Source organism: Polypterus senegalus, chromosome 5 (assembly GCF_016835505.1).
Source record: "Polypterus senegalus isolate Bchr_013 chromosome 5, ASM1683550v1, whole genome shotgun sequence".
Classification (NCBI taxonomy): Eukaryota; Metazoa; Chordata; class Cladistia; order Polypteriformes; family Polypteridae; genus Polypterus; species Polypterus senegalus.
Window position 1 is genome coordinate 80145958 of NC_053158.1, and position 13212 is coordinate 80159169.

A 13212-nucleotide genomic window follows, 5' to 3' on the forward strand; every position below is an offset into this window, starting at 1 on the left:
TCGAGTCCGAATGCCTGGGCGAGGCAGGCGGGTGGTGCTGCACAAGGACCGTTTAGCACCATACCACCCACTGGCCCCAGAGCAACAACAACTCGAAAATATAAGCGGTTCTCCAACCTCCACCCCGGCACCGAGTCAGACAGTGACAGGACTTGTCCACGGCCAGGACATTTACGTGATTTTATCTGTGATGAGTAGGGTTGTGGGGACACTAACCCTCTTAGGAGGGGCTGTGTCGGGAAATTATGGGTAATTTATAAAAAGCTTATTGTATGTCGGAATTTACGTATTGTCATTTGTGTTGTAAATAATGGTGTGTTTGTATTTAATTGGTTGGGTGGGTTTGGGTTATCGCCGTCCGGGGTTATTTATTTTGTAAAAGTACCAATTTATTGAAATGTGTCTTGCTTGACCTTGGCAAGCGCAATAATGTTGAGCTTTTGTTTCTGACTATCTTCTGTAATAAAAGATACAACAGGACAGAGCTGTTTATTTGCTAAGATGTTATCTAAGCAAACTACCGAGACACTCGAGTCGTGCGGTGTATGGGGCACGAGTGTTCTCTTTCTTAAAGAGCTGGGTGCAGTTGCGTGCATGACGCTGGCAAGCCGCTAGCCGACAGCTTCGAGAGGTGCACGGCAGAGTTCGCTCGAAATCTTAAAAGACTCCTCCACGGGTCGCTACAATACAGTATATATGTGTATATATATATATATATATATATATATATATATATATATATACACACACATTTACTATAGAACAGCACTGCAAGGCTAAACAATAGGATCCACCGACTATGTAAATATGGTCTTAAAAAAAAAAAGGTGGCGCAAACTGGCCAGGAAGATTGTGCCTTGTTTTGTGTACCCCCTCTAATAGACTGTCGTCCTCCCGTCCTGAGCTAATTCCTGCTTTGAATTAGCTGCTTGCCGGGATTCTCCAAACTCCGGAGTCATAGTATTAAGTTGGCTTGAAAATGGATATGCGGCAGTGCAAGGGTAAAAAGCAAAAGTGCACCAACAATCTCTCAACGTGCTAACGTAAGTGGCTCGCACGTACTGTATTCCTTTGGAGGAAGATGCGTTTTACTTTCACTTTTTTAATGTCATGGCTGACACCACATGAAAACAGCTTGGAATTAACATACTAGTTCTTGCAGTCGGCCACAAGTTTGAGAAGGGTGGTCATCAGAAATATATTAATTGCAAAAGGTTTCGAATGTCTGGAAATAACCGTTGGAACACGGCCGCTGCCTGCGGTGAAAGAAGATCAACAAACGGCAGAGTCAAAGTGAACAATCGCGACTCGTCTGCTCTCGCGGCCGTAAACACAACTTGAGCGGTGGGCAGGCTTAACGCAGCGGACACAACTTTTACGAAGGTAGGGATATTAAATAGACAACAGCTGTAACTATAAGAATCTTAGTAAGATTTGTTAGAAATGTGCAACCCCTTCAGCAAAAACCTTCTGACATTCTCAGCCTGAAGATATTAATTGAAAAGAAGCCGAAAGTATCTCAGGAAGGTACTGATCATTACTTATGGTAAATTCCATATTCATAAGTGCAGTAAATGCATGTCTTAAGAAGATGCATAACAAGATTCAAGATGGAAGATTCATTTTATTCGTTACGCACACAATTATACATGTGCAATGAAATGTAAGCCTGAGTAGCTCAACAAACTGTTCATTAGAGTAATAATATAAGTACTGTAATAGATAATATAGATGCAGATGCACAAGAATATGATAGGGATATAATGTCAATAAGTGAAAAAAAGTTACACAGTTTAAAATTGTCTCAATATATTACTTTGAAAAATGCTAAAAAAAACTAAACTATTTTAAAACATTGAATCACATTACTTTATTTTAAACTTTTAATATTATTTGTTTATAACATTTACAAAACACGCCTGCACATGTATTTGTATTTCATTTTTTAATTGGAATTATTCATATCATTAAAGATTTGCTGTAAAAAAAACTTTTACAGAGTTGTTTTTTTTTTTTGTAAATTCTTTTGAAATATTAACATACATCAGTGTGAGGTTCCACATGGCCAATATTTGATAATGCTTATTCACTAAATTTCCCCGTCTTGAAACTGAAAGAGCAAAATAAAGGAGCATGTTAACCTGACATCTGCTTATTATGTTCAAATTCTAGTTAAACAACCTTCCATTTCTCAGTTCAATGTAGACCGCACATTAATTTACAGGCTCAGTAAACTTTTTGTCCAACTGTCCATTCGGTAAAGTAACATAAACTAAGAATCGCTTGTCCTGACTTTATGAAGTCCAGGGTAAAAACTTGGTTTGGACAGAAGGTCAATTTAGTTTATCAGGAAAAGAAGACAAAAACGAGAAATGAATCAATCTAATCCTTTTATAATACTGTATCCTCCTGCTAATATACACCTGTACAAATGACTGGCTAACCTGATTCTTGCAAAATAAGGAGGGTTGGAGGAAGACCTCCAAACTCTACACTTGCAGCGACAAGGCCAGATTTGTTCCAAGAGTCAGCTGGAGATGTAAGGCTTCAATGTTATTAAAATGTATTTTTAAAAATATAATATAGCATAAAAAAACACCAAAGATGCAATGCAATATATGGATTTGTTACAATCTGACATCCAGCTAAATTTCTGTTTTACATGCATTGCAGAATATATCCCAGAAACCTTTGCACATCTGAAGAGATTTTTCCTTTCTAAGAGTGTCTCTGTCAAATGTGATGACTATTTTTATGTTTATGTTTTGGATCATTGTTGTGCTGGGAAACAAATTTTCTTTTAAGTTCCAGGTCCCTTGCAGAGCATTTTTGTAGGATATCTCGCCGCCTTGCTACATCCATATTGCAGTATGTATTCATCTTCCAGACCCTGATAAAATAAAGCTTCTAATTGTCATGTTTCAGTTTCAGGCTGGTAGCTTCATTATGGCAATTAGTGCAATGTTTGTTTGTACCAGAGGAGGAATGAATGCACAGGATGACTTCTAGTCTCATTGCAGGCTGCAGTGATGATATAATGTGTAAGTCAAATCAAATTTATCAGAACTGTCCTTCTCCTGCAACAGAGAACTATAATCCCTGAAGTATATTCAGAGTCTCCTTCCTATAAAATGTGCCTGTTACTTTGTTGGTGCTGATTATCTAAGAGACATTCATGTTATATTTTCAAACCATATCATTTGAAACCTTCTTATCTAGAGGAGCAATTCAACTCTAGGGTCCTCCTTAATTGTCAGTGTTCTTATACCATCAGAAAGTTATCCCAGCTAACTTGTTTAGGAACATTTCAGCTGCTCCATCAATAATGTCATTGATTTAACTACTATGCAAGACTTATAATCTAATGTGAGCCTGGGGTCCTGGACTGACTGGTTCAGTGCTTTGTCTTAGGAGTTACTTCTTACTTCATCAACACTGTCTATTATAGTGCCTAGTATTGCTGTTGATTTATTGATCAACTAGCAAAATACCCACGCTTCGCACGGAGAAGTAGTGTGTTAAAGAAGTTATGAAAAAGAAAAGGAAACATTTTAAAAATAATGTAACATGATTCTCAATGTAATTGTTTTGTCACTGTTATGAGTTTTGCTGTCATCAAGGATTTGATTATCATTATTTCTTTCAATCAGGTTCGTATTTGGAGGACGTGTTGTGTTCAAGTTACATTCCGTGTTTGTCAACCTTTGTAAAGATAACAGGTTTCATTCATTGAAGTGTTCACTACCCAAATCGCTACTTGTGAATCTAAGATGTTTAACAGGTATTCCCAGTATTAACTTGTGGATTTGCCTGTGAATATTTAGTGGCAGCATCTCTATGAACTTGTGGAATTGCCTGCGAGTACTTAGCGGCAGCGTTTCTATTAAGTTGTGGATTTGCCTGTGAGTATTTAGCAACAGCGTGTCAATTAAATTGTGGATTTTTCTGCGAGTATTTTGCAAAAACGTCTCTATGAACTTGTGGATTTGCCGGCGAATATTTAGAGACAGCGTGTCTATTAACTTGTGGATTTTTCTGCGAGTGTTTGGCGGCAGCGTCACAAAGTTGATTCTGTCTAGCTGTTTCAGGAAATGTACCACGACGTCTGACTCGCCTCCTTTTTACTGTTTTCTAACAGCTTGGATTGCTGCTGTCATAATCGGTTTGAGTTTCATGGTTTGTTTCAATGACGTTAGTATTTGCAGGACTTGTGTTGAAGTGACATTCGGCATCTGTCAAGTGTTGTAAGCATACAACCGGCTTCATCGATAACTTCTCATCCAGATTTTGAGAGTTGAAACATTCATAAACATCAAAGTGTCCACTACTCAAATCGTCACCTGTGAATCTAAGATGTTTAAGAGGCACTGGCGGTTCTCCAAAGGTGTAAAATATTTGGCCATTTCGGTACACTTGAAAGTGACAACCGAACAATTCAGTGGCAGCCATCAATTCATATGCAGAAGCACAGGTGAAGGACTTAAGCATTTCACTCTTATACTACAATACTCTTGTAGTATAATTATCTCTTGTACCGTCATCAGTCCACACCTTGAACCTGTCCCAGTCATTTAATACATAAGACACAATGTTGCTCCGGATATCAAGAGTGAGCCTGATATGGATGTGCAATATGTAACAAAGAGAATGGAAAAGGTAGGTGCCATCTCCGGGCAAGGAAACCACTCGGTAAGTGACAGTTCTTTGATCGATGGTGATCACCTCGATAGACATGTTAATGGGGCTACGGTTGGAATGGTAAAAGAAGTGGGTACCTGAATAATGTAAGCTAAATCTAAAATACATACACAATAACTATAAGTGTAATAAACGAACAATAAAACAGCGGAGAAGCCGTGGATTAAAAAAGGCTGCAGTTATCAGCACAATAAAACAGCAGCCGTGGATTAAATAAAAGGCTGCAGTTATCAGCGAGAAGCCGTGGATTAAATAAAAAGGCTGCAGTTATCAGCAGGGAGACATGAATACCGTGGCGAAGCAAGGAAGGGAATGAAAAGACCGGAGCGACGGACGGCCTTATATGGGCAGGCAGCCAATTATGTGGGAGGTGTGGGGATGGGGGACGCAACGCCGCCTTACACGGCAACTGAGCTACAGGCTATGGACGTATATATGTACGTAAGTAGGATTCAGTTATGACTGTTATGCGTAGAATTTCAAAATGAAACCTGCTTAACTTTTGTAAGTAACCTGTAAGGAATGAGCCTGCCAAATTTCAGCCTTCTACCTACACGGGAAGTTGGAGAGTTAGTGATGAGTGAGTCAGTGAGGGCCTTTTATTAGTATAGATCAATCAATATAATGATTTCCTTTACCTTGTTTCATGATCAGGTACCTTTGCTATCCAGAGTCCTCCACATAGGGCAGCTGCACTTTATTCAGCTACAAAAAATTCTTGGAAAAGAAACGTGCCTTCATATTTGGAGGTGCTGCATTTTATTTTCAGAGTAATAAGAACTTTGCTGAAAATAAATGTTTTTTTTTTTTTATAAACAAATTCTTTGTAAATAGTTGAAAATTACATGAACAAAAATAATTTATAAAAGGAAAATGCTGTTTAAAATGTTAAGGGGAAAAGTAGCGGTGCCTTGCAGTAAAAAGCTAGTTTTGAGGAAATAATACTTTTTCCAGTAAAACTGCAAGTATTTGTGAATTTAGATGACATATGCTTAATTGGCATCTGTGGTTCATGTAGTAAATGGGGCAAGTGTGCCAAACACTAGGAGGGAAGACAGCTTTTTCTGGCAGAAGCTTAGGCTTCCTACCCAAATTGTGTACTTCATTAACATGGGCAGAGAGCATTGAGCAGGCAAATGTTTTAAGAGATCAAATTAAAGAGATGATATATATACTATTTTGTAAAAGCCTAATGTGAAATAATGGACAGGAAAATGCTGTTTCTATTTTGTTTGATACTGTAGATGTCACTTACCACTGTATTTTATCAGTTTTAAGGTTTTAAAGCATCAAATATGTAGGAATTAGTTTTTTAAACAATATAAGCATGCAATTATGTGTCTCTTGCTCTTTACTGTAAGTTATTTGATATTTATGTGAATGGATTGTTTGTAGAAATCTTAATTTAGAGTTTCTTAAGCAATGCAACTAATCCAAAAAGAAAAAGTCTTAATCTCATTTAATCAAATTCAGGGCTGATGGGGTCAGAACCTACCTAGGATTGGCAGTCCGTTCCGCAAGTTACTCACACGCAGACTAACACAAGGCTAATTTAGAGTCAGCAGTCAACCTAATGGATTTAGAGGAAAACCCATGCAGACATGAGGGGAACATGCAGACTCGTCACAGACAACATCTGGGTGTAGGATTTGAATCCAGGATTCTGGATCCAAGCAGCAAGCACTAAATAGTGGACCATCCCATAGCTGATCCAAAGTATGCTAAATAATATTTGTTAATTATGTAAAAAAAAAAAAGTTTGAATACGTTATAGACTAAATAGATGTGAGGTTAGGTAAACCTGATTTAGAGATTACAGCAGTGCAGCAGGTGAAGCTTAGTTTATGCCTCAAGGGAAGCAGATCGTGTTACTGTCTAATAAAATACTACAACTGAAAAGTTTTTTGCAGTGTATATGGGGATGTTTTGAAATAGAAACAGAAGCTTAGGGAGGATATTCACCTTGATAGCATTATTTCTCCCTGCTAAAGTAAGATGGAGGGTAGACCATCTATGCACGTCTTATTTAAGTTTTTCTAAGCAGACATCAAAATTTATTTACTTGTAATGTCTACCCCTAGGTATTTAAACTGATCTGCAGTGATTAAAGGGAAGGTGTCCAATCTAATGCTGTTTGCTAAAGAATTCACTGTAAAAAGCACACTTTTGATCAAATTAATTTTGAGTGCAGATATCTGTTGAAATTCTGCTAGTGAAGTTAGGGCTGCAGGCACAGAATTTTGTAGGTCTGATATATACAGTACCATATCATCTGCATATACTGTAGTGATATTTTCTGTTCAAGTCCTTCTCTGAAAATCCACTTTATCTTTGATGCATTTTGAAAGGGAGCAGCCAAAGGCTCAATGGCAATTTTCAAATAGCTGTGGTGACAAGGGGCATCCTTGTCTAGTACCATGTTTTAGTTTGAAGTTGTCTGAAATAATGTTGTTTATACAAACTGAAGCTTCTGGATTGGTATACAGATCAGTTTAAATACCTAGGGGTAAACATCACAAGTAAACCATAAAGCTCTTTATCAACAAAATTTCGCCGTCTGTATGGAAAAAATTAAGCAAGACTTGCATATATGGTCAACCCTGCATCTCACTTTAGCTGGAAGAATTAACATTGTTAAGATGATTATCCTTCCTAAGCTTTTCTTTTTATTTTGAAACATTCCAATATACATCAATAAATCTATTTTAAGAAATTATATTCAATCATGACCTCATTTGTTTAGAATTCAAAACATCCACATATCTAAAGAGCGACCCTACAAAGACCTAATTTTCAGTTCTATTACTAGGTGGCAAATATAGAAGCTATAATAAACTGGACATTGAAACAAATAGATGCACACACACTAGCTTGGTCTGCAATAGAAGTGAATCCCTACAGTACTTCTTTATATTCCTTGCTTTGTACACAAGTAAATACAAGATATCATCAATATACTAACAACTCAGTTGTCTTTCATTCAATCAGAATATGGAACCAATGTAGGAAGCACTTCAAGTTAGAGAATACATTGCATCCGGAAAGTATTCACAGTGCATCACTTTTTCCACATTTTGTTATGTTACAGCCTTATTCCAAAATGGACTAAATTAATTTTTTTCCTCAGAATTCTACACACAGCCCCCCATAATGACAACATGAAAAACATTTACTTGAGGTTTTTGCAAATTTATTAAAAATAAAAAAACTGAGAAATCACATGTACATAAGTATTCACACCCTTTGCTCAATACTTTGTTGACGCACATTTGGCAGCAATTACAGCCTCAAGTCTTTTTGAATATGAACCTTGGCACACCTATCCTTGGCCAGTTTCGCCTATTCCTCTTTGCAGCATCTCTCAAGCTCCAACAGGTTGGATGGGAAGCGTCAGTGCACAGCCATTTTAAGATCTCTCCAGAGATGTTCAATCAGATTCAAGTCTGGGCTCTGGCTGGGCCACTCACAGAGTTGTCCTGAAGCCACTCCTTTGATATCTTGGCTGTATGCTTAGGGTCGTTGTCCTGCTGAAAGATGAATCGTCGCCCCAGTCTGAGATAAAGAGTGCTCTGGAGCAGTTTTTCATCCACGATGTCTCTGTACATTGCTGCAGTCATCTTTCACTTTATCCTGACTAGTCTCCCAGTTCCTGCCACTGAAAAACATCCCTACAGCAGGATGCTGCCACCACCATGCTTCATGTTCTTGGCCTGGTGATGAGCGGTGCCTGGTTTCCTCCAAACGCGACGCCTGGCATTCACACCAAAGAGTTCAATCTTTGTCTCATCAGACCAGAAAATTTTGTTTCTCATTGTCTGAGAGTCCTTCAGATGCCTTTTGGCAAACTCCAGGCGGGCTGCCATGTGCCTTTTACTAAGGATTGGCTTCCGTCTGGCCACTGTACCATACAGGCCTGATTGGTGGATTGCTGCAGAGATGGTTGTCCTTCTGGAAGGTTCTCCTCTCTCCACAGAGGACCTGTGGAGCTCTGACAGAGTGATCATCAGGTTCTTGGTCACCTCCCTGACTAAGGCCCTTCTCCCCCGATCGCTCAGTTTAGATGGCCGGCCAGCTCTAGAAAGAGTCCTGGTGGTTTCGAACTTCTTCCACTTACGAATGATGGAGGCCACTGTGCTCATTGGGACCTTCAAAGCAGCAGAATTTTTTCTGTAACCTTCCCCAGATTTGTGCCTCGAGACAAACCTGTCTCTGAGGTCTACAGACAATTCCTTTGACTTCATGCTTGGTTTGTGTTCTGACATGAACTGTCAACTGTGAGACCTTATATAAACAGGTGTGTGCCTTTCAAATCATGTCCAATCAACTGAATTTACCACTGGTGGACTCCAATTAAGCTGCAGAAACATCTCAAGGATGATCAGGGGAAACAGGATGCACCTGAGCTCAATTTTGAACTTCATGGCCAAGGCTGTGAATACTTATGTACATGTGCTTTTCAATTTTTTTATTTTTAATAAATTTGCAAAAACCTCAAGTAAACTTTTTTCGCGTTGTCATTATGGGGTGTTGTGTGCAGAATTCTGAGGAAAAAAATGAATTTAATTAATTTAGGAATAAGGCTGTGACATAACAAAATGTGGAAAAAGTGATGCGCTACGAATACTTTCCAGATGCACTGTATGTTATCTGTGGCACCTGTGCATGATAACCACCTTTTTCCACCCTCTCAAACTTACACAGTTTTTAATGTTTGGAAACCACATGGGATTAAATCATTTAGAGATTTGTATATATATAATGTCTTTGCATCCTACGAACAATTACTCTCCAAATTTAGCTTCAACACAATTTTTCCACTATCTCCAAATTAGAAACTTTGCTAAACAAAATCTGCCCAATTTTCTTCACCTCCCTACTATTCCTATTCCAGAAGAAATATTGATCAATCTTAAAGCATTTCTATGATATTTAAAATCATTTTGAAGTCCCTTCCTTTTAAAGATCCCAGAGTACAGTCGGAAAATGATCTCACACACATTTCAGAAAAGGAGTGGAAGGCAAGCCATGCACAAAATTCACTGTAGCTCCATATGCACAAAGCATTCAGTTATTTAGCTAAGATCCAACCTGCTAACGTTACAGTTGAGCTCCAGCTTCACTAGGCCACGTGTTTTGGGAGTGTACCAAGTTAACATCATTCTGGACAAAAGATTTTAAATGCCTGTCAGACAGCCTTGGTGTCACAATCACTCCTAATCCATTAATAGCTGTGTTTGGTGTTGTCCCAATTGGGCTTAAAGTGGAGGAGGACAAAAAAACTGTAATTGCCTTTACTTCACTATTAGCACATAGACTTATCTTCTCAACTGGAAGAATCCTAGCCCACATCTTTCAAGTCAGTGGGTAACTGATGTTACATACTACTGTATTTGAAACTGGAAAAAATCAAATTCTCATTTAGAGGATCTGTTCCAAACTATTTTAAAACCTGGCAGGATCTAATCAATAACATTTTAGAATAAACATTTATATTAGGGAGAAGGACTTCTTTCCTTATTTACTACTCTTAAAGTTTTATTCTGGCTGTTTGCCTTCCTCTCTTTCTCATGGGTGGGGGCTGAATTCAATTTAGTTTTGTTAAGTTTGACTTGATTGTATGGAACGTCACATGCTCTTAATAAATTCAATAAAAATAAAAAAAAGTTTCTTGTAGAAAATTTTTGCAAGAACAGTAATATAATTTGTCAAATTACAACAGTATCATATACAGAAATGACTTGGAAAGGTACTACATTGTAACTGGGAATTTAATTCTTTCTCATGTTTTGTGATATTTAAAAGAGTTTTATTTTATCTTGTCTTTTCTTCTAGGTGCAAATAATACAATGGAATATGCTTCGGAGATTTTTCATCAATTTTACACTGCTGGATGCTTTATTCTGGATTTTATTCATACTGGCTTGAATTTGTTTGCACTGGCATCTGTCCTGACACTTCTCGGAAGATATTTTTGTGCACTCACAATGAAAAATAGTTCTACAGGTTCTCATACAGTTTCATTGACAGCTCATCAGACTTCTAGGGAGCCAAGTACCAACATCACAGAAATCATTAGCACTGATTGGCTGACACCAAAGAAGGAAAAAAAATCAGTGCTCTTGGGTGAAACTCAAAACACTGTATTTAGTGGTGAAGGAGAAGGCCTCCATTTAAAGACTGTTAAACATATTCCTCAGAAATCTGATGTAAACAATTGCACAGAATCTGGCAGTGATCATCAATTAATGAACAGGTATTAAAAAGTAATGTTTGCTTAAGTCTTTTGTCATCCTGTGTCCAATATACCAAGATTCTAAGCGGCTCTTTTTGTACATTTATATGTGTGTAATGTGGATGTTATTATAGTTTTAACTTGGAGATACTGAACTGTTCAGTATTTGAAATCTATGAAAATTGCTGGATAGATATTTGATCTTGTTATCAATTCATTTCTAATCCAGTCAGCATGTCCATACTATGTTTAAAGACTAGTACTCCATTCTCCGAACAAGCACAGCATGTTTATTATACATACTGTGTAGTGATCATCTTAATTTATGGTGTCAAATGTCTTTAAATAAGTGTAAGAAACCTAAATCTGATTTTTTTCCATTTTCTGCTTTGTTTTTAAACCCAAAATGTCTAATGATATGTGTTTTGTGTATGTATGCGTCTTTTTTATTTTATTTTATTTTATATAGCTTAACAGGTAAATTGTGTTTTCCTAAATGAGCATCTGGTAGAACAGCTAGCGCTTATTCCCTTCAATCACACTTTGGAGGGCTGTCACATCATATTTGCATATCATTTCTCAGTCTGTTATTTAGAAGCAGCCCTTAAGAGTCATTTCAGCGTACAGGCTTCACTTCCTCACTTTATTGATGATAACATGTTTCCATCTAAAAATCGATTTGTAGCTGGGAATAAGATGAATCAGGTCGTGATCAGATCGCACACATAGGTGCCTGTAGTTTACACTTAAAGGCATCTTTAACATTTGAATAGAGCAGGTCCAGCTTGTTGTTTCATCAAGTGGAACAATATGCAAACTGACAGAAAATGTCATAGTTACTACCAAATTCATATAGATGAAGTCACCACATATTATAACTGTAACATTTGAATGAGTCATCTTTAAAGTGTTGGAGATAGAGTGAATCATTCCCACTGCTGATTTCCGATTTCCAGAGGGAGAAATATAGACTTTAATAAGGATATTTTATCTATCTGGGCAAATAACGTGGATAAATTCCATCAGCCACAATTTCAAAGTCTGAATTACAAACTTTAGTTTTTAACTATAATTTGCCCCCTTTTACACCATTCCTTATTTACATAGTTGACCAGTCTCCTTCTTGTCTTTTTTCACACTCACTTGAATAAGATGAAATCCATCCAACATTAGAACAGTGTCAGGTATATCAGTTTTAAGACAGCTCTCTGTACAATGCAAAACACCACAGTACTTGTATGTGCCGTGGCATACTATAAGAGCAGACAGTTCATCCATTTTATTTGACTGTGATCAAAAATTGCCATTACAATGGATGGTAGACCAGTTCTAAAACCTTTTCGTCTTGCTTTTACTCTTGCGCCAGTGTGTCACCCTCTCCTTCTTGTGATATAGTGAAATTGAGCTGTTTAGGTAAAAATAGTTGATTACGCGAGTATTTAATACACCTTGCTTTTAGTTTCTCAATGCATCTTAGCGTTACCCGGTGTTTATGCAGTTTACATTTTCATTTTAATAGTATTCATCAAGAAATGGTGATACATCCTGTATTACACCTGAAGGAGTAATAAAAGGATCAGGATATATGGTAATACCAGTAATGCTTAATATATGAACATAAGAAATGGGACAAATGAGAGGATACCATTTAGTCCATCATGCTCTTTGTTTAGCTAATAGCTAAGCTGTCTCATTATCTCATCTAGATAAAGTTGGTCAAGCTTTCTGTATCTACATGGCTTGGTAGTTTGTTTCAGCTTCCCGCCTAGAAACCTAAACAGACAGACAGATAGATAGAACTGATGGATAGATAGAATGAACGGATAGATAGACAAACAAACGAGTGAACAAAGAAACTTCATTTGGGGGTTGTATTCCAGTAAGACCATAGTAGAACATGAGTAGTTTGTTTGTAGCTAGGTTTGTTTATATTAAAGTATATTTTAAGGTATTTTTCATATAACATCATGCCTAAAGACCTTTTAACTCTTTAATATCTTTTTAAACTGGGAGCTAAAGAGAGTACAGGCATAATTTTTGCAGACTTAACCTGAAACATTTGGGGAAAAAAGTGTCACATGTACAAATGGAGAATTAAGCACTAAGTGTAAGACTGGAAACCATGTAGTCTTTGCCAGCACCTACACCACCTGCAATTCAGAAAGGTAATCCACTTGAAGCTAAGCATGTTTGAGCTCAGACGGTATTTGAATGGGAGACCAACCAGGAAAAGCTTTTATTGCTACTGGAGTAAGTGTTGGTGAGGCGACTCACCGGGCACT

At 37.5% G+C, this 13212-nt stretch overlaps 1 protein-coding gene across 2 annotated transcripts in view; it reads left to right on the forward strand.

Annotated features, from left to right (window-relative positions):
- The first annotated feature begins 899 nt into the window (after window positions 1–899).
- LOC120530400 overlaps window positions 900–13212 on the forward strand; it is a 33278-nt gene continuing 20965 nt past the window's right edge. Inside the window, exons 1-2 of one of the 2 annotated variants that reach the window (XM_039754877.1) lie at window positions 900–1383; window positions 10531–10951. In XM_039754877.1, the coding sequence (XP_039610811.1) occupies window positions 10545–10951 (407 nt within the window). In that variant the 5' untranslated portion in view covers window positions 900–1383; window positions 10531–10544. Of the gene's footprint in view, window positions 1384–2945; window positions 3042–10530; window positions 10952–13212 lie in introns of those variants that run through there. The other variant, XM_039754876.1, reaches the window with a different exon arrangement.